Source organism: Musa acuminata, chromosome BXJ2-11 (genome assembly GCF_036884655.1).
Source record: "Musa acuminata AAA Group cultivar baxijiao chromosome BXJ2-11, Cavendish_Baxijiao_AAA, whole genome shotgun sequence".
Lineage (NCBI taxonomy): Eukaryota > Viridiplantae > Streptophyta > Magnoliopsida > Zingiberales > Musaceae > Musa > Musa acuminata.
In genome coordinates, this window is record NC_088348.1 from 408,559 (window position 1) to 429,603 (window position 21,045).

Genomic DNA, 21,045 nt, shown 5'->3' on the forward strand with positions numbered 1-21,045 from the left:
ACTGTAAACCAATCCAACGTTGAACTAAACCAACTGTAAACCGATCCAACATTGAACTCTTATTGAATCAACGATCCAAAAATCACTGTTTTGAGTCGAAATATAGTAACTTAGTTGTAAGGGATAAAAAGGTAAAGTTATATATATATATATATATATGAATATAATATATATATATATATATATATATATATATATATATATATATATATATATATATATATATATAACACGGCGTGGTGGAGGTCTTCGACGTGGCCGGTGAGGAGAAGTGACTTGGAGCCTTAAGGAGACAGCGACACGGAGGAGGAGAAACAGGGCAGAATTGGCAGGCAATCCGTTGTGAGCGGAGTTGGCGGAGGGCAATGCACGGTTCCGATAAGGGGAGAGGAGGAGGAGGAGAGAAAGAAAGAGAGGGAGAGAAAGAGACGGCAATTGGATTAGGTGGAGACTCGAAGAAGAACAACAGGGTTCTCGCAATGCTCTCCGGAATTATCTGCTTGACATGAAGGTAATATTGTCGTCGCGGCGATCGCCAGGAAGGAGGAGACCGTAATTGGAGTTTGCTTTTGACGGGCGGGGCCCCTCCTCATTCCCGCGTGATAAAACGGTGGTTCCGCACCCTCCCCCTTTCCATCACGTCCCCTTCTTCGTCTTCGCGCATCGACGTATTGCAGCATCCATCAAAGGGAAAAAGACAGATTGGTTCTTTTGCTCCTTCGGATATTGCCCGAATGATGGGTCAGTGGCCACACGGATTCCTTTTTCGATTATAGATAAGAGAACATTGATGAAGCTTGGGGAATTCGACGCCGAAACCTGTGCAATTCCCTTGGCTTCCTTGAAGTCGGAAGCAGAGCCAGCCAGCCAGCATCGGCTTTGTGTTACAGGTTCCACATCAAAAACATCTTCATTTGCTCCAATAAAGTTTCGACTTCTAGCCCTAATTAGCAGGGTTTTTTTAATTTCTTTATTGGACATGTTCTTTGGTGCTAATATCTGAACTAAGTAACCTTTGTGAAATTTTACAGTTCGATTCCCAGATCGCATTTGATTGTTTCTCCACTTTCTGTTTTCTTTGCGTTGTTTGATTAATCTTGGCATCAGTACTGTTCTCCCAAATGTTGCTTAACGATGCAATACTCTAGCTGTTCTGGCCGTTTCCTGTAGATGTCACTCCAAATCAGCCCGATAAATCTTGCTTCTCATTTATCAAATTTATCTAAAGAGATTATGATTCTGGCTATGACCTGCATAAAACCTAATTAGACATGTTTCAATTGCCAATGGTCTTTCTGAAACTCTGATGGTTGTTGGTCAATGGCAGCATGAATTAATGTGTGAGTCATTTATGAGGTTGACCTGGTTGTTATATGTGATATCAAAACCTGCAAACTAATTCAGTGTTTAAAGTAATAGGAAGCGAACAACATATTCTTTAAGGTAAGGTTGCTTTTGCAACCTGGGTGACTGGAATTTGACCCTCCTACAACCTCTCTGAGTAATTACTTTGATCCTTCTTAGACTTGGCGTGGATGGAATCCTCATCTATATGCTCGACCATTTTGAACTATATTGTAGCACTCGCACACTGTTTTGTGTCGAGTGACTTGTGACTTGGTCTGGAGTCAAGCTTGATCATTTGTTATGTGGATTCCCTTGACTGCAATCATCTGCTCCTAATCCTAAGAAGGTTGGTCCTTGTGTACATACCTTTTGGTGGAACAGAACTTTTATATAGTCTCCTGTAAGTGGTTCTTTGATGTTATTGACTATCTACTTTAGGTATTTTTATTTATATATTTAGGAAATATATTAATTTATTCAGACTTTTAGTTGGCTTTGATTAAAGTCTTTCTTTTGGGCTAACTTTGCGCTGGGGCTAAAAGTCATCTCGATCCTTGAGGCTTTAAACATCAGGTCCTAGAGATAGATATAATCTTTTCTTGACATCATCTTTTCCTTAATATTACAATGTCATAAAAAAAATGCTTCAAGAAGGAAAGATGGGTACCCAATAAGAGACTATTATTTGAACTGACACATTTTTAGATCATAACTGTAATCCAAAATGAATCAGCACCTTGGTCACAAGAAAATTCTTCCGCCATGAACTTTTTTATGTTTTAGTTATCATTTATGAAACTAGTCCACAAGAAAATTCATGTTATCTATTGATGATTTTACAAAATATGCTTCACAACATTCACATTTGGCCGAGGTGCCTATCCTCCTGAGTTGGACTAGATTATCAAACCAAAATAGAATTTTGGGTTGATTTAGACTATATCATTTAAGGAATAATCTTTAACTAAAAGATTTATGGTTGGAGAAGATTCGAATGATCATATAGGAGAACATAGGGTGAACTTAAAGGGTGCATGTGGACTTGGTTATGGAGAGAAAACTAAGAAAATGGTATGATTTTGGACTTTGCTACTTCATATGACCTCATAATTGTAAATACTCTTTTTCAAGAAAAGATATACTTGATTACTTATAAGAGTGGTTAGATAGACTTTCTTTTCTCATTAAAAAGTTAGATAAAGTTACAAGTAAGAATTGCAAAGTTATACCTACCGCTTGATGAATCAACATAATTTGATAATATTAGAAATTTGTTGTAGAAAATAAAAGAAGAAAAAAATAAAAATATTTATTAGGACTAGATGATAGAATTTTAAAGATAATAATAAACGGATTTTGAAAAATGGGATAAAAACAGAGTTGGCTTAGAACTTAGACGACGATCATACTAATATTATTTGGACTCTAATGGTAGAACTATGAAAGTTTGTCTAGAGAGTTTTATTATAAAAAAGTCTCTATCTTTTCATATTAATAACAGATGAATTTACTCTTTCATAGGGATATAAATATCCCTAGTGTATGTTATTGCTGATGATATTATCCTAGTTGATGAGAGTTTAAATTTGAATCGGGTATTTAATCCTTAAATTATGGTTTTAGTTTAAGTAGGACTAAAACTAAATACATAAGATGTAATTTTAGTAATACTAGGAATAAATTAGAGGATGTAATTAAACTAGATGGGCAAGTAAGTTTATTAATTAAAAGCTTTAAGTATGATGACTCAATTATTCAACAAGATGAATAGATTAATGAAGATATTATATATATAGTAAATATAAGATGTTGGAAATGGCAAGAGGCATCAGGAGTCTTATGTGATCATCGAGCACTTTTGAGGTCAAAATATTTATAAAATATTTGCTAGATTAATAATACTTCATAGATCTAATATGAGTGTTGTTTGGTAGACGATAGTTAAAAATATCATATACAAAAAGTTTGTATTGTTGAGATGGAAATGTTTAGATAAATGTATGAAGTTACTATAAAAGAGGAAAAACTTATTTTCATTTATGAATTATTCGGTATCACTTTAATAGAGGATGAAATGAGTTTAAATCATTTAAGATGATACAAATATTTAAGATGGTATATGTACTTAGAGACCTATATCTTAGAAGAGGTAAAATGATTATTATCAGTGGTATGAGGAAAGATAGAAGAAGACATAGAAGGACCTTAATGGAAACTATATAAACAAAATTTTAAATATTTTAAACATAACTAAATAAATAAATATTTAAATAACTCTGTATAGTTCTCGATGATGATAAAGGATCAAAATAGTCAGAAATCTATGACTATATTCTTTAAGAAATTTCCTGATTCAAAAAATTACACTTATATAATTACAATATTTCATAAATCTATCTATAATAGTTTCTTCTGATTTGAGTACCTAATGGGCTATACAAGTGTTTCAACATGATATGAAATGTCAAGGATAAGACGGTATTTGATGCTAAAAGTATTTCGCTAGTGTAGATAAGAGATTAGACAACATTTAATGCTACAAGAAAGTATTTGCATAAGGTGTAGATTTTTAGATACAACAATCTGTCATCCAAACTAGCTAATTTTTTCGTCGTTGCAGGTGATGCTATGGTTGGAAACCGATCATGGTTTGGAGGAGTCCTTTACCGCATTGGCAACAAACGTCAAAGTAGTAATGAAAAGACAATTGATTTTACTTTGACCCCTCTTCAGGTAATTTTTTTTTACAATAAAATAGTTAATGTTTATTGTTGACATATTTCTCCTCTTGCTTACCATAAATTATACATGACCATGATTAACTGCTTTGATTTGGTAACTTTTGTATGCTTTCAACTTAAGTTTAATAATATAATTCTCTAACTGTATCAACAAGTATAGGATGTTAAGTTTCTTGTGATAAATAAAGTTATAGAAATCAAAATATATATTGGATCACTTTTTGTAAGAAATGAAATTTACCTGTTTACATGTATAACTCGACAAGCAGATATGAAAGTTTCAGCAGAGAAACCTATTATGTTAAAGACAGTTTTCAGAGAACATACAATTATTAGAACATCATTTTCATGTAAAACAACAGGCATCCGTTGATGCTACTGCTATAACCTTTTGATAATTATTAGGACTTGCTCAAGCTTTAGGAATCAAGCCCAAGTTGGTGAAAAACTACCAACTGCAAGCCCTGAGTATGCAGTGCTTCTCCTTACGTGACCATAGTTTTAAAAAATGAGGTTGAATCACCACTTAATTCCAAATAGAAAGATATTAGAATTATGCCAAGTCAAACCCTATTAATTCAATCTTGTATCGGGTTTCATACAATTGTCACCCATAATCCTATTAATCGAAAAGACTCATAGATACATATCAATCAAGATAGTTGTACACCGGTTCTAGTTAAAGCTACATCCTATAGTAACCTATAAATAAAAGACAGCTTAAATTGATTCTGGAAATTACAAGAAAACAGAAAGGTTAGTACCAAATTATTAAATTCTTATTCAATCTGCAAGAGTTTTATCAACTGACAAGAGTCGCTTCTTGCTTTATGGTGCTTGATATACAGTGCTGTTTTGTTGTTCGTGGGTGTTGCATTCGTAAATAAATTACAACATGAAAGATAAAACTGGCTAAATATAGTTAAAGATTTCTACCACCAGCCTTTTCTTATATTGCTTAGAGTCTGTGTTGATACATTAATAAAATGGCGGATTTGTGGATGAAGCTTTCCCTCATCGAGGGGTTGTTGGTGCATGGGTTGGGGTTGCAAATTATTTGTAGTGAATCATATCCCATTGAAGATGGACTTGATTTTACTTATTGTTTGCCAATTATCTTTATGTGCCCATAGTCAAGTTCACATCTTTTTCTAGTTGGTGCTTGACATAAATTTACTAAATTTTTGCAGGAAGCACGATTACAAAAGCTTAAGGAGCGTTTGAATATACCATTTGATGAGGCTCGACCAGATCATCAGGTTAGTGTAACCCATTCAGGTCCATGATATTGATATCATATTCTTTTGCTTAAAATGCCACTTGCAAGAGAGAACATTAAAATGTCTGGCACTTAGTAGAAGCTCGTTGCTCATTTCTTGAGAGATTTGTGGATCTTCCTAATATGGTGCTGAATTTTTGTTTATGTATATCCCTCGCTCTTCTTTTGGTAAAATTACTGGCAAGAGTAACTTAAGACAAGCAGTAAATCTCCATGTACTTCTGTTAGGCTTCAAGCATAATGAGCGATTAAGTGTTTGTTGTTTTTTCTTTTTTCCATTCAAACAATATGGTTTACTGTTAAGTAAAATTTGTTAGGAACAGTCAAGTTAATCTAAGTGCTTAAATTTTGTGCCACTAGGAAGCTCTCAGAGCTCTTTGGCATGCGTCCTTCCCAAGAACAGAACTCACAGGTCTCGTATCAGAGCAATGGAAAGACATGGGGTGGCAAGGACCAAACCCATCGACTGATTTCAGGTAATCTGGTAGGCATGCTTGTTTCTTCTTTTTCTTAGTCTCTTGCAGATTATGTTTCTTTTACATACTATATTTTATTAAAATTGTAATAATTCGCTTGATTGAATTTGTGCCACTGTGTCCATTAGGTGCTGCATAAACTATTGTCAAGAGCCTCTTGGAAATGGTTTGATTCTGTAGCACTAGATAATGGTATCCACAATTTTCTAAATCAGGGTTTATAAATATGGATATGTGCATCGAAATCCAATTGTGTGAATCGGCATGACAAAAAAGTTGTATAATATGCAACTTCTTGTGCCATAGGCACTAACTAACTTTAAGCCATTATGGTCTACCATTGAAACAGGAGCAAAATGGGTATGAATTCTAGATCAACTTGGTCTTCCATTTTTGTCAAGAACATGTCCATCAAGAATGGTCAAAATATTAGCTAGGGTCCTTGCCATAGCACCCAGAACAACAATTTAGTATCTCTTCTGGTTTGTTTTCCTACAGTAATGAGGGTTGTTGTTCATCAGTTGTCAAATAGGAATATTGTGTAAGATCGGGGTGTTGGCATTGTTAGTTATCATGCTGGTTAGTGTTGACCTATGTTTTTGATTGTTAATTATATCTGGATTTCACATCCTTTTAGGTAATATATCCTTTGATATCAATTAAATAAGCAGCAACCACATAATTATGAGTTATGAAGGATAATAGTCATTTTTTTCCCATTCTTTTGCAGGGGTTGTGGATTTGTTTCGCTTGAGAATCTATTATTTTTTGTGAGGACTTATCCGGTAGGCTACCTGAACCACTTTCTTTCTATACTATATGATTCTTTTTGTAGAAACAAAGAATCTGAAAAAGATGAGTTAGTTTAATATTATATTAATTTGTTATCATAGAAGTCAAGGATGGATTTTCTTGCCATGGCTTCGGGTGTGTGCCAATAGCATGCCTGGTTGCATTACTGCTATGAATGATGAAAGACTAATTTTCTCACTGATTTCAATCTGAAGGCTTCTTTCCGAAGGTTACTATTCAAACAAGAAGGAAATAGAGCCACATGGGAATACCCATTTGCTGTCGCAGGTGTCAACATCTCATTCATGTTGACTCAGATGCTAGAATTGCATTCAGGTTAGTTAATAAGCATGCAGTATCATTTTTAAGAAACGAACGAGGGTATCTTATTTTCTTCTCACTAGGATTTACCAGCGTTATAACACTACTACTACTGAAAACAAAGGAGAACACAACTACTGACTGCATGGTGTTTATGTTCTTCCGTCTTTGACGGAGTAATTCAGATATCTAATATTTTTCTCCTTCCGCAGCAAGACCCAAATCTGTGCCAGCGATCAATTTTTTGAAAGTTCTATCAGGTGATACACAATTTCACTGTGCCAAATGCTTAACCAAACCCTCCTTTTCCTTTTTTTTTTTTTTTGGTCTTTGCTTATATTTATTCTCCTCCTGCTCACAGAAGACGAGGAAGCATTTGACGTTTTATACTGCATAGCGTTTCAGATGATGGATGCTCAGTGGCTTGCAATGGGTGCTTCATATATGCAATTCAAAGTATAAAACTCACTACACTACAAATTCATCGAACTTTTTTTTTATCTTGTCTGTCGTCTGACATAGCTATCTTCCATGCCTTCTCTTGATGGCCTACTCCAGCAAGTGTTGGAAGCAACAAGGATCCAACTAGAGAGGGAGCTGTCTTTAGACGACATTCACCGAATCCAAGATCTACCTGCTTACAACCTTTTGTACAAATAGGCTCCATCTAATTCCAGTTGTAAAAGTTGTTTTCCTAAGGAATTCTTGTACAGTTACAGTTTATCTGGCAGAGACCTTTTTCTCATAGATTTATTTATTTTTTCTTGTGTGTATCACATTAATTATGATATAATAAAGATAACAACTCAACAAATTAATACATCATCTCAATCAGCTATTGATATATATATTTATATTTATATTTTTCGAAACAGAGCACTTTCAAAACGAAAAAAAGAGTTCCCTTAACATAAAAGTGTTCTCTGATGTCTCTTTTGAGACAAATATAATAAAAATATATTTTAATTAGAAGAAAACACATATTCTTAGATCAAGAAAACATTTTTCCCTGGTCGCAGCCGGTGAGCGGGAAGTCCTTTTCCAACGAACCCCTACGTCTCATGGCGATCTGTCCTTTTCCCCTTGCTGTGGACGACCGGACCAGACACGGTCCCCCTGTTCCTCCTCCTCCTCCTCCTCCTCGCCACGCCGCCACCATCACCAGCACTCTGTTCCTTCCCCTCCCAACCGCCATTCTTGATCAATTGCCTGCGGTCCGTCCGCTCCCATCGAATCTGATTCTCGTCTACTGCTCGGATCTCGTTTGCACGGCTTGAATCCACCTCCCCAACTCGTTTCTTCTTCCTCTTGATGTTTCTTCTTTTGCCGCCGCTGCCGCGGTCCCTTCGTTCTGAGGTGGAGGAACGGTAGCTTCCGCCGCTGCCACGATGGCCTCGGCGCGTCGCACTTTGCTCGTCACCAACCACGATCGGCCCTTGAAGGGCCAGTCGTTGCTCGGCAGGCCTGAGAACGCTTCTCCCCCTTTCCTCCACGGACTCCGCTGCCTCCTCGGCGGCGTTCACCCGCGCAAGAACCCCTGGAGGCGTTCCGTCCACCGCGCCATCCTCTTCTCCTTCTTCGTTGGTTTCTTCTGGGGCCTCTTATCCTTCGTCGACCTCGACGACTCCTCCGATATCTCGCCGCCCCACGTCTTCTTCTTCGACCCCATCCGCGCCCCTCCCCCCGCGGAAGAGCAGGAGCGGCTCCCCGATCCTTTCGACAAGCTCTTGATCATAGTGACCCCGACGTACAACAGGGCCTTCCAGGGCTATCACCTGAGCCGCCTCGCCCACACGCTCAAGCTCGTGCCCCCGCCCCTACTCTGGATTGTGGTCGAGACGAAGACGGCCACCGCCGAGACCGCCGACATTCTCAGGAGATCCGGCGTCATGTACAGGCACCTCGTATGCCGCAAGAACACCAGCGTCAACCTCCACAGAGACGTCCGCCAGCGGCACACCGCCCTCAAGCACATCAGGCTCCATCGTCTGGACGGAATCGTCTACATGGCAGATGACGACAACATCTACTCGCTGGATCTCTTCGACCGCCTGAGACAGATCAGGTTGTAACTGGTAGCAGCAATTACATTATTATTCCAGCATAATCTGCCGATTTATTAGTTTGAATTGTCGCCTCAAATAGTATCACTTAATGAGTGCACTCACAGTTACGGTATAATTCGACTTATTTAAGAAGCCTGTATCATCAGATATGCTTAAAACGATTAAGACAGAGATTTGACATGTCTGGAAATGGTAGCTATATGCTGCTGCAGATGAACTACTTGTTGATATGTCTTTACACAAACCTTGACTGTGAATGGAGTACCAGTTCACTTGTATTTTTTTGACAGAAAGAAACAAGTGATAACCATGGCCAATTTCTGAATCTTCAAGTATGTTACAATTAAACATATCATTATGCTTGACAAATGACCAACTGCATATGTTGCAAATGCTACACTCGATTAAACTTTGAGTACACTACAATAGGACACTCCTTTGTAGTTATGTGCCTTCTTCAGAATGCAGTAAACCTGAGAATTAACAAAGTCATTTTAGTTCTTGTCCTCTTGACTTTGCAGTAAACCAGTGATTTAACTAAGTCAATTTATGTCTGCTTGAATAGCTAATTACTCCCTACAAGGTTGTTTAGTAAATTTTTGTTACTCTCCTAAATGTTGAACTGTTATCCTTGTACATCATAACTTATTTACAAGTGCATTAGATGGTAAGGGCTTTCGAGTTACTGCCTGTTGATCCGCTTTCTTGACAAAGCAATTTGTGTATATAGGAGATTTGCCACTTGGCCTGTGGCGATGCTTGCTCAAAGCAAAAATAAGGTTATTCTACAAGGTCCGGTATGCAATGGAAGAAAAGTGATTGGATGGCACACGAACAGGAAAGGCAACAATCATAGGAGATTTCATGTTGATATCTCAGGCTTTGCTTTCAACAGCAGCATACTTTGGAATCCGAGGAGATGGATGTATCCAAAAGACATCATTAGGCTACTGGACACTGTAACAGAAAGGTTTGAAGTACGTCTTCTGTTTCCTTTCCTTGTAGTTTTTAGCTTGCCAGTCAAAACTTTCACTCATAAAATGTCAAAGCTCAAAAGTAACAAGAGAGAAGATCTTGAATGAATGAAAAATAAAAAAATCAGAAGCGTCGAATAGTTGATTTGCATGTCTCAAACAATTTGGAAGATCAGCACTTGTGTTATGTTTCACAACTCCTTTGGCACCATCCTCTCTTGGTCACCTAAATGTTGGGTGTTTTTTTTTGTGTATATCCTCTTCTTTATTCTGTGTTGGCATTGCCAGAAAATTCCTCTAAACTTGAAATTTTGATTATGCACTGAAGACTTTAAAATCCAGTTCTTGGTAAATTTTTTCAAGTTGAAGTGTAGCCAAATTTGGAGTTTTCAACTTGCTAAAAATAAGTTGTGTGTACATGTAACCTTTTCATTCTGTTTAAGTCCACATAACTCGAGGTTTTTAGCTTGGCTCATCCACACTGTTTCTGAACTAATGTTGAATCTTCTTTAGCAGCCGGTTTGGGTCTATTTCCATAGACAGCCTCAGGCCCCAAGGATTACCTGTTCCAGAAAAATAAGAAATCTATCCATAAAACCTTGAATGTTGCTTGAAGCCTTGAAGTTTTTATTTAATAAAAAAAAATATTTATATTGTCTAGGTCACAGTATCATCCCCTTACACAATAAAAATTTACTTGGATGCATACAAGGAACGTTATGGTGCTCTTATTTGTTCTTTATCCTCTATAATGTATCACAACTATGAATTAAATAATTCAAATATTGAACACAGTTAGATCAAAGTTTAAACAGCTTATTAATGGAATATGTTAATTCAAGATATTATTCTTATCAGAGTTCCTTTTTTGGTTGGATACGATGCTATTCTTTTCCTACTTGATTGCATACTTTTATCTACTGGTTACCAAATCCATCTTTCGGCAATATAAAACTGTTTTAAGTATAACGTATGCAGGATACAGGATTTATCGAACAGATAGTCGAGGACGAAGGCCAACTAGAAGGCTTACCTAATGATTGCTCAAGGATTATGAATTGGCGTCTGCAATTGGAATCTAGAAGTCTTGTTTATCCTAGAGGGTGGCAGATTTCAGAGAATCTCAATACTGTTGTTCCTTTAAATTAGGAATTCTAGCTTGTCCAAGGTACCTACTTAAGTTTGGTTCTTATTTTCTAATTATTCCATCACATTCTTTTAGATATTGGAGGCAATGTTTTGGGCAGCCATCACCTGGGCCCTAAGCTACTGTCCAGTTAATCTTTGTCTTTTTATGTTTACAAGGCTTCAACTCATTTGTGTCCTTACTACTGTTTCATCTTACATTTGCAGCTTTGTGATCTTTAATGATGATCTTCTTCGTAGCAAAGCATCTATGGTTCTTTCCCTCCCCCACCCCCATCAAGAGCACATTTAATATGTATTCATTATTCTTTTAGTCAATTTATGTACAAACACATTATAGAAGAGTGATTGTGTTTTTTAAGAAATTGTTTCAGGATCATTTCTATGTTCAGTCGAAGAAATTGTGTTTGATGCCTTCGTTTTCCTTAATCTTTTTCTGTGTCGGCTGCATATCGATCTGAAAAGTATTTTTTTATATTCTTTTTCTTTTAATCACATTATTAGCTCAGTGGAGGATAGTTGACTGACATCCATGTTGGAGGAGGAAAAAGATGAGCTGGTTCCTATGACATGTTCATCTCTTGGAAGTACGTTTCATAATTCTCTTTCTGTAGTTTTGGTAGCGTGTTTGTGCCTGTGAGAATAATATTAGTCTGTATCTTTAATGTTGTCAAAAATGATAACAATGTTCGATATTATAGTCATCAAGTTTTGTTACATGGATCTCGACTCATGGCATGAATCACCATGCGATGGTAACCGGGTCGGATCTAGAATCGCCTTGCCCCTTTCTCGGTGCGTGGCGTCGTGCAACCCAATCCATATCCGGTCTAATCGGGTCGGATCTAAAGTATATTCACAACTTGATGCTCGCTTAATGGTAAGCCATTTCATATCAGGTTTACCGACCTTACCTCGCTCGCGCGATTAACGCACGCCGTTGCCTCCGTGCGTGCGTGTGAGAGAAGGCGAAGGTGCGGAGTATTACTTTCTTCGGCTCGGCGACGGCGACGAGGAGGGAAACTCCTCATCGACTCTCGAGGCCGCTCTCAAATTAGACCTCCGATCCTGCCCTTCTATTGTTACAGAGAGAAAGATCGAGATCGTGGCCGAGATTGAGAGGGAGAGAGGCGAATATAAAGGGTAGGAAGAGGGAGAGGGGATATGGAGGGCTGGGATCCGAGCACGAAGTCGGCGCTGACGCGATCCCGCTATTGTCGACGCGGGCGGGGCCGCGGGAAGGGTCGGCGTGGACGCAGCGGCTGAAGGAGGAGTATCGCGCCCTGATCGCCTACACCACCATGAGCAAGTCCCACGACAACGATTGGTTCCGCATCTCCGCCGCCAATCCCGAGGGCACCCACTGGTCGGGCACCTGCTGGTATGTCCACAACCTCCGCCGTTACGAGTTCCAAGTCCAGTTCGACATCCCCGTCACCTACCCCACCACCGCCCCCGAAATCGAGCTCCCCCAGTTCGACGGCAAGACCCACAAGATGTACCGGGGAGGCAAGATCTGCCTCACCGTCCACTTCAAGCCGCTCTGGGCCAAGAACTGGTGTCTAAAAATAGCAAAAAAGATAGAAAATTTTTTATCCTTCCCTTTTGTGGTGTGATTCTTGACAATAATTATCTCGGTTTGTTCATTGGCAGCCCTAGGTTTGGAATTGCGCACGCCCTTTGCCTGGGCCTCGCGCCGTGGCTTGCCGCGGAGGTGCCGATTCTTGTCGACTCCGGCGTTCTGAAGCACAAAGATGATTAGGCCTCCTTAGCCGGATCTTGACGGTTTGCCTCTCTTGGTTGTTATAGCCCTAATCAGTAGTCATACGAGACAGCAACTTAAAACTTTATAAACAGTTTGATATTTCGATCTGCAAGGACTAGTTTTTATTGAATTTGCTCAGCATGTGTTATCCTAAATAATTTGTTACTGTCTTCATGGTGACGTGTTCGATAAATTTTGGTGCTATATGGTCGTTTCCATCTGTTTCGTTGAAGATCCTTTGGAATTGGTTATATATATATATATATGTTGTTTATGCATCGATCATGTGTAGTGCTCAAGTATTACTGATGTTAAGATTTTGTTCTTCCGGTATTTTTGATCATGTGTAATAAAATAGACCTAACCCTGGCTTTGGAACCGGTGGTTTTGGTTCTGAAAATTTAGAATCAGAACCGTCTATTTTAATTGTATTTATTTTTTATTTAATAAAAATGCAATTTGTAGCAACATAATGTTTAAATTTAAATTTTAAATTTCATCAAAGCTTATATTGACGTAAATTAACAACTTATAATTTACATCAATTGCTGATATTCACCAATGTTAGATACTCCGATTATTATAGATCAAACAAATCTTCATTGCTTTCTCAGATGATCTCTTGTCTCTTTTGCTCCCTTTCGATCCAGTCATCAACAACATCTGGGCCTTAACTGATTCGGGGTCAAATGCGTCTCATCCAAGATACGTTCTCCGACGCCGAAAGCTTGCTCTAAATCTGTTGCCAACGATGAAGGTTGCGAATATGTTGGGTTTTTCTGGTAGGAGTATTCTTATGTCTGTTTTGTCTACATTTTATATGGGCTAACAAAAGAATTAGCTTTAATTTGAATTTTCTAATATGAACTCTCTGAGAGGGTGGGTGGTCACTACTTGGAACTGAAAGAAAGCTTTTATGAGTTCCAATTTGCTTTTTATCATCATTCAGTGGAGTATCTATGTGTTTTATAAACTAAGCTGAGGATCCATACAACAAATTGGAATGGCGGCTCTAAACCCATTGGACTTGAGGTTTGCAACTTGGACTGTGTGCCGTTTGCAGATTGAGATGTCACACAATGCACCCACCATACAGAAATGTGGATTAGTATTTTGCTCAAGACAGTAGTTGTCGAACACCTTTTCTTCTTTGTAGTATCAATTCTGTTCAAACCGACAGGTACTTTTAGATTTATTAACTCAGTTAGTTTTGAAGCATTTTGCAGGAGAGAATGGCAGCATCCGGCAGCTCCATGATGTTGTTGTGGATCGAAAGTTTGTGTGTGTGGTTCCTTTTCATTTTTATTTTTGTTGAACCCTGTTTGTTCCGTAATTTGGATCTGATAGACAAACTATCTTCTGCCTTTTTATGTCATGTCTGAACTGAACTATGCTGAGATTAGGAGGGAATATGTGAGACGTTTAACACTTGGGGTTGGATTGTGTTTTGCATATTCTTTTCTGGAAATGCTGAACTGCCTGAAGCAAAACCAGCTTAAGAATATAAGAAAACGAATGGCTCATTCTTTTTCTTTTTATTTTGTTTTTATTATATTTCTTATGGTTGGTGTTTCATAGCTGATCTGCTTACATCATCGCCTGTTACAACAAAGGGTTGCGATGACTTTGTATCGTCAGGCATTCTAGCTTTGAGATTGATGCGATGCAGCAAAGGAGGGAATCCCACCTTACATCCATCCACTCTACCTCATCTGGCTATTTGGCTTCTCATCATCCGATCGATTTCTCGGAAAATAAAAGAATTAGCATGAACAATAATGACGTGGCTTTCTTTGGAATATTATTTTTTTTTCTTTATGATGATTTCTCTCCTATTCAGGTTTACCTGACGTCATAAATTGACTCATCGTGGGCCCTCTAGCTCTTGAAGAACAGTTGGGCCCTCTGCTATCTGCAAACGGGCCTTCGAGCCCAGGGTTCAATCTTCCACGCTTCCTGCGCAAGCGGTCACCCGAGGCCGAGGTAAGAAATGGCGATAAAGAGGAACAGCTGCAGAAACAAGAGCGGTGAGAAGAAGGGCAGTGGAGTAGGGGTAAAGGTGGGGGCACTAGTATGAAGAAGCAGCGGCCAGAGCGGAAGCCTAAAGAGGGGGAGAAGAAGAAGAACCGGAAGGAGAAGGTCGCGGGAGATGACAAGACGAAGAAAAAGAACTTGAGTCGGAAGAAGATGGAGGGCGCGGGCGAGGATAGGAATCAAACGAACAAGAAGAGGAAATCGAAGGAAGGAGTCACCAAAAAGGAGGAGGCGCAGGAGAAGAAGAGGAGCAGAAACGGGGACATCGGTTTCTCCTCCTCCATCGCCGCTGACAAGGAGTCTGGAGGTGGTGGCAGCGCTTCCTGCAGCTTCCCGATGAGCCGCGTCCGGCGCCTCATGCGCCTCGAGGGCGGGAACGCTAATGTCACCATCAGCGGGATCTCCTCCGACGCCGTCTTCCTCGTCAACAAGGCATCCGTAAGCTCTCCTATACCCTTTCTCTTCGTCTTTCCTTCTTCCTCCTCCAAATCAAGACTTTGTCACTAGGGTTTTCTGGTTTTCGGCGTTTAAATATGGGTTTCTTGATCCCATTATCTTGTGATTTATATAACAAAACGTGCTGTGGCGGCTGTTTCGCTGTTACCTCATGATTGCTTATACCAAAGCTATAAGGAGTCGTGTATATTTCGAGGGTTTTTTATCTTCTTGGCCATATTCGCATTGCTTCGGTTCTACGAGATGCTTCTTTTTCCAGCTATGATTCGTTTACTTGCAAACTTACCTTTTGGTAATAGCATTCCATTTTTTTTCCCTCTTCTCTTTCTTTCATTTTTTTTTTCCTTTTTTCTTCCTTGAATAACATCTTGGTTTCTCTCTCACGTTTAATGCTAATTCTAGTAGTCACATTTTTTCATCTTTATCTCTTTGACACGCTTAGCGTTTTTTTGCCTAAATGCAGGAGATGTTTCTGGAGAAGTTTGTCAAGGATTCTTTTGCTAGAGGGATGAGGAGGCAGAAGAAATCCGTCACCTACAAAGATCTATGTCAGTATCTCTGTCTAAGCTTGGCGAAATGAGATCTTTTTTCTGTTTTAGATTTATTATTATTATTTTTTTCCTTTGAGTTGCAATATTGGTATATTTCCGTCTTTACTATTCTGATTGAAGGTGTCTCATTACTTCCTAATGATGTTTATTGATCATGTTTTAATTGTGGCTTCCAAATCACGCTCACAGAAAAGAAACAAATTCCAAATTCATATTTTGGGTACCTGTCAATCTTCTTCTAAACTCTGGGTCATGCCCAACGACCTCTGCTTTTCTATGATCTTTCCTTAGAGACGCATCTGACTAAAACATCAGCACATTAATGACTGTTTTGTTTCTTCTTTCTCCCAGTAGTTTTGATTGTTAATTCACTCATTTATGTCTTTGTAAAATTAACTCATTTATGCAATAATACCTGGTACGGTTGTGATTGACTTGTTTAGATCAATCTATGATTCATAATAGACCTTTAAGTTATAGGTGCATCTTTCTTTCATTGACAAGGTAGAATCCTCTTGATGCTGAATTTTTGGATTGCAGGATTTGATTGCTTCGATTATGATAAACGTGATGCGTAACAACAATGAATTTTCATATAAATGATGAAGCATGCCTTTTATGATGATATCTATGCGCTAGTTCTCGAAGTTGGCCAATATTGTCTGGTTTTGTTGACATAAGAATAAGCACTTATGACTTGACAATGGTGTTCAGTGTTCCATCTTTTTCAGATCTAACCACTAAAGTTTGTGATTGATCAACTTTCACAATTTATCTTTGATGGAATGTCATGTCATGTTAGCCACAACTTCCATCTACTTTGGAATGTATCAGGAAGTTCAGACAGGCTAAAAGTGAATAATAAGCTTCTACTTTGGTGTACGATGATATGTGAAACTCAGCATATGACCTAGTTTCCAGGTTTCAATGAACTTTGACAAAAAAAAAAAGACAGCTGGCTTTAGCTAAAACCAACTGAAATAGGTTAAAAAGGATTCTTCAAGAAGACATTTTGTAATTTGCTTTAAAACTGTTTGCTCCAATGTGACTAGTCATGAGAGACACAAACTCAGTTAAAGAAATAACTTATAAAATGCTGTTGAGATGTTAGAATGGGAAATTTAATGAAAAATTGTGCTAGTGGCTGGTTGGTAAGGTATTTTCATTTCTTTCTGGTTTCAATCGACAACTGTACTTGAATATGATAAATGATGGATCTGCAATCATACTTTGTTATCATATGGTTTTGTAGAGAGTATAAAATGAGTCAGAACTCTATCTGTGATGAACAACTTCCCTGCTAGTGTTACTCTCTGTCACTTGTTGTGGTTGTTAGTCTAAGTTCTTGAATGTCCCATGTTGCCATCAAACTGTTAAGGCTTTATTACTAGCTCTTGTATGGGCTGTGTCATAACTTGAAATGTTGTCACTTATTCTGTAACTGCTGTTGTACTGCCGGGTAACAGTATGATGTGATAAAACAACTAAGGATAACAGATACCAATTGTTTGAAGGATTAAGAGTAATAAGAGGATGGCTAGGTAGGAAAATAGGGACTGGGTTGAAACTCTTGATACCTTAATGAAATAGTATGATGATCTCTAAATGTTTTATTTAGGCAGAAGAAAAATGACTTTGGCTTAAGAATAAGCATAACTTCATAAGTGTAAACACTGAGTTAGGATTACATATCTAAGGATGATTTGTGGAAGATCTTGTTAATTAATTAATTATTTTTTAAAATAATTTTTAGTTGAGAGGAAAAAAAAATAATGGAACATGATTCTGTTTGGTCTGTTTCTATTAGTGGGGGACTGAGTCACTTATATTCCAACTGAGGGTAAAATCAAGACTTAGTTCTAGTGTTTCTTGAGTTTCTTTTATAGATGAATGCTACATTCTAGTGACTCTTATTAGCTGCAAAATTGGATTATATCTTAACACTTGTCAGAGATTAAGGTTATTAGCTGGCTGTTATTGGAGTCAAACTAGGAAATAGGAATCAGTGTTTGGAGGACAATCATGATTATGTGATTTTTTTTTTCATGTGAATATTTATCTACTTTTTCCCTGAAGATGATTATGATTGTAACATGGTTTTTCCTTCATTAAAAAGGTTTAGCTGTATTTTGCCCAGACTTGCAACATATGGATCTAATAGTTCAGCTACTTGATTGTGATTTGTATAGGGTAGTTGACAATTGATGAGCTAGCTTATCGAGGATTGGTTGGGCTTATTGATGGAGTTTATGGAGATCAACCAGTGTCAGATTTTTAGCATATACTATTAAGTAGGTTTTTCTGGAAAATTTTGACTAATCATCCAGTTTTAAATGAAGGTTTGAGGATTTATTGATTGGCAATTCAAGATTTGATATGGAGGATAATGGGTTCAGATGTATGGATGGTGCAACCATACTTTAAGCCAAAGTGTACTCTATTAGGATAACTGACAGAAATCATGATTTGTAAGCTTAATATTGTAGTGTGGTCATACTTAGTTGGCTCTTTCGTGATATGCCTTTGAGATTAGCATCACTCCTCGTATTGACACTTGTGACTAACCTATTTTTATGCTCCTTTCATTTAAAGAAAAAAAAAGTCAGTGGTCTATTACAGATTTTGGCAACTGGTCCCGTATACCGGACACAATATTGACCTGTACCTCAGATATCATCAGAAAATTAAGAAAAAGAAGAATTAGATGCTGATCATGACCAATCTGTATGGCACAATATCAGTCCTTTATTGGATCGGTAAATTAGCTGTTGGTGTGGATTGATATATATCTGTTGGCTCAGGCTGGTAAATATCCAGTCGACAACACACTGTTCCATACTATGCTGTGTTCCATGTTGAAGATAACAATGTTCTACCTAGCAAAATTTGCCAGCCGATTGATGGTTATGTTGCCATATTTAGTTGTGTGTGACCTCCTTGCAGAACAAATTTAGAACAAAGGTTCATACAAGCAATCACAAGTTTTCTCATACACTTCATAAAATCCAGATGTCAAACAATGTTGAGGAGTCAGTTTCCATCCACATCCATGCCAAGCACACATGAATCACAGTTGCTCTTCAAAACATAGTTATCAAGGTGCAACCGTTAGTAACCAACCTGATGTAATTATGAACATAGCTGTCATATCATTGTACTTTTGTTGGAGAGCTCAACACCTTGGCTTGTTATTTTTGACATTTGTTTTCCTCTTTCATTCATTACGAAGTGATTGGTACATGCTTGCATTCATCATACCTGCTAATTCTTCAGTCGAGTATCATCCAGGATTTGGTTTCTTATGTTGCTGCTATCAGTCTGAATACTGAATGGTAGGTACTTTTTGGATGGTTGACCTTGCTCGTGAGCTGGTTCTGTAGTCTCATGGTGGCAGGCTGTCTGCAAGACTCAGTTCCTAAAAGTCCTGAACTAGCGAAGTGAATCAAATGCTACTTGTGTCATTTTCTCGTTCTTTGTTTGCCTTGGGTGACTGAATTGAATTGTACTTAGAGAAGACAAATCTGCAACTTGAAAGCTAATGACTCTCAAGTAACTATGACAATGCCCTTTTTTTTTCTTTTTCAGCATCGACCGTCCACTCTAAAAAGAGATACGAATTCTTGTCAGGTAAAATTTTGCATTCACAATCATTTGTGTAAGATGGAAATAACATATATCTATCTATCTATCTATCTATTGACGATTCCTTTCCTCCTATTGTTCAGATTTTGTCCCAGAGAAAGTAAAAGCCGAGGATGCATTGAAGGCGAGGGCACTCGTCGTCGGTACATGATTCCGCCAAAAGCTTCAAATGCGAGAGCACAAAGTAAACCCTATTTTTGTGTGTCAATCTCTGTACCATCATCAGGTCTCCCCCATGGGAGGAGGGAGTTTTGATATGTTGTTGTGTGCGCTCGAGCATGATAGATCGATATGTGAAATACTGAGTTCAAGAGCGTTCCTCTTTACCCTCTTATCATCCTCGTGTGATTGATGCATTTGGTATTTGAACTATTTCCGTCATGGAAGACTCTTTAAGGCTACGAGTGAGAGTTCATTAGTAAAATGGCAATTTTCTTACAAAAGTTGTTTCTCGCAGTATAGCGTACTAATGTGCCTTTACTCTTTCTTCAAAATATTAAAAATATGTTGGATCAATTCTATCTTTTCTTTCTTTCTAGTTGAAGTTTATTTTAACTCATGTAATTTTAGTCATGAACTTTTTAAGTTTTTATGGTTTACCCATAACTAAAATAATTGTTATATTTTTAAAAATATAACATATAAGTTCTTTTCATGAATTAATCGTTTGAGTTTACTTATATGGTAGGTAGATTCATAATAAATCATTAATATAATGATATGTGTAATTTAGGGTTAAGGTTTATTTTAGTTCTTGTGGTTTTTACAATGAACTTTTTGAGCTCTTATGGTTATGTTTAAAATAATTCATATATTTGAAAAAACGTAACATATAAGTTTCTTCCGTTAAATTTGAGTTAACATATGTTAGAGTTTATTTATGTGGTATGCTTACTCATAATATTATATTATGTTACTCTAAGACATATGCCATCATGTCGCCCACAATAATATTATTTATCATCGTGAATGACACCCGTTTTGATCCTGATAAGTACCACCATATCTTGTAAGTCATCTCCCCCACGAAACACAACATCACAAAGACGAATAGCAGGCGAAATGAGCGATTAAGTTAGTCCATGTGGCCCTCCTGCACTCGTTCGCTCTCCCGACCAGCTTATCGAGGAAGAGGAAGTGACGAAGGTCATAGCGGCGGATGAAGGTAGTGAGGCAGAGGTAGGAGAGGCCAGAGGAAAAAATGAGGAAGAGTTGGACCACCACGTCGTAGGTGCGATGGGTGGGGGAATAGGAGAGGATAAAATGGGAGGTGGTGGAGACGAAGACACCCAGCAGGAGGAAGAGGGACAAGGAGACCACTGCATATCTAACTATCATGAACGTTCGTCACGCACCCACAACATCTTTGCTTAACGAACTGTTCATCGCTTTTGCATGCTTGTACAGATGCTTGGCAACATGTTTTACCTTAGTTTTGTGTGTTTTTGCTGAAAA

The 21,045-nt window shown here is 38.0% G+C and overlaps 4 protein-coding genes across 6 annotated transcripts; all 4 read left to right on the top strand.

Annotated features, from left to right (window-relative positions):
* Positions 1-264: 264 nt before the first annotated feature.
* On the top strand, positions 265-7,713 carry LOC103970053 (uncharacterized). 2 transcript variants are annotated; one of them, XM_009383685.3, is made up of 9 exons: positions 265-890; positions 3,968-4,080; positions 5,279-5,347; positions 5,728-5,843; positions 6,574-6,628; positions 6,851-6,971; positions 7,169-7,216; positions 7,318-7,412; positions 7,515-7,713. In XM_009383685.3, the coding sequence occupies exons 1-9, from the start codon at positions 791-793 to the stop codon at positions 7,614-7,616; spliced, it is 819 nt and encodes a 272-aa protein (XP_009381960.1). In that variant the 5' UTR covers positions 265-790; the 3' UTR covers positions 7,617-7,713. The 2 variants fall into 2 exon arrangements, with proteins under 2 accessions (XP_009381960.1, XP_064987391.1); XM_065131319.1 differs by having other exon boundaries at positions 7,321-7,412.
* A 288-nt stretch (positions 7,714-8,001) lies between these two features.
* On the top strand, positions 8,002-11,545 carry LOC135581351 (probable beta-1,4-xylosyltransferase IRX9H). Of its 2 annotated transcripts, XM_065133806.1 has the most exons (4): positions 8,005-9,021; positions 9,753-9,999; positions 10,975-11,164; positions 11,350-11,545. In XM_065133806.1, the coding sequence occupies exons 1-3, from the start codon at positions 8,345-8,347 to the stop codon at positions 11,143-11,145; spliced, it is 1,095 nt and encodes a 364-aa protein (XP_064989878.1). In that variant the 5' UTR covers positions 8,005-8,344; the 3' UTR covers positions 11,146-11,164; positions 11,350-11,545. The 2 variants fall into 2 exon arrangements, with proteins under 2 accessions (XP_064989879.1, XP_064989878.1); XM_065133807.1 differs by lacking the exon at positions 11,350-11,545 and having other exon boundaries at positions 8,002-9,021; positions 9,753-9,992; positions 10,975-11,139.
* Positions 11,546-12,022: 477 nt separating this feature from the next.
* LOC103970055 (ubiquitin-fold modifier-conjugating enzyme 1) lies at positions 12,023-14,335 on the top strand. The gene is given in 4 exon segments (XM_018820339.2): positions 12,023-12,346; positions 12,349-12,700; positions 12,796-12,927; positions 13,558-14,335. Coding segments are annotated over 3 exon segments (522 nt in total). The 5' UTR covers positions 12,023-12,306; the 3' UTR covers positions 12,926-12,927; positions 13,558-14,335.
* Positions 14,336-14,587: 252 nt separating this feature from the next.
* LOC135627661 (DNA polymerase II subunit B3-1-like) lies at positions 14,588-19,946 on the top strand. The gene is made up of 4 exons (XM_065133808.1): positions 14,588-15,379; positions 15,861-15,945; positions 19,534-19,575; positions 19,674-19,946. The coding sequence occupies exons 1-4, from the start codon at positions 14,981-14,983 to the stop codon at positions 19,739-19,741; spliced, it is 594 nt and encodes a 197-aa protein (XP_064989880.1). The 5' UTR covers positions 14,588-14,980; the 3' UTR covers positions 19,742-19,946.
* The last annotated feature ends 1,099 nt before the right edge of the window (positions 19,947-21,045 follow it).

Excerpts from the sequence above, each read along its gene's own strand:
- LOC135627661 (XM_065133808.1), top strand. The coding sequence starts at position 14,981 with ATGAAGAAGCAGCGGCCAGAGCGGAAGCCTAAAGAGGGGGAGAAGAAG. Across the intron at positions 15,946-19,533 it reads CGTCACCTACAAAGATCTAT|CATCGACCGTCCACTCTAAA; the intron begins GTCAGTATCTCT and ends TTTCTTTTTCAG. Across the intron at positions 19,576-19,673 it reads GAGATACGAATTCTTGTCAG|ATTTTGTCCCAGAGAAAGTA; the intron begins GTAAAATTTTGC and ends CCTATTGTTCAG.
- LOC103970053 (XM_009383685.3), top strand. The coding sequence starts at position 791 with ATGAAGCTTGGGGAATTCGACGCCGAAACCTGTGCAATTCCCTTGGCT. Across the intron at positions 4,081-5,278 it reads TTACTTTGACCCCTCTTCAG|GAAGCACGATTACAAAAGCT; the intron begins GTAATTTTTTTT and ends AAATTTTTGCAG. Across the intron at positions 6,629-6,850 it reads TTTTTGTGAGGACTTATCCG|GCTTCTTTCCGAAGGTTACT; the intron begins GTAGGCTACCTG and ends TTCAATCTGAAG.
- LOC135581351 (XM_065133806.1), top strand. The coding sequence starts at position 8,345 with ATGGCCTCGGCGCGTCGCACTTTGCTCGTCACCAACCACGATCGGCCC. Across the intron at positions 9,022-9,752 it reads GACCGCCTGAGACAGATCAG|GAGATTTGCCACTTGGCCTG; the intron begins GTTGTAACTGGT and ends TTGTGTATATAG. Across the intron at positions 10,000-10,974 it reads CTGTAACAGAAAGGTTTGAA|GATACAGGATTTATCGAACA; the intron begins GTACGTCTTCTG and ends TAACGTATGCAG.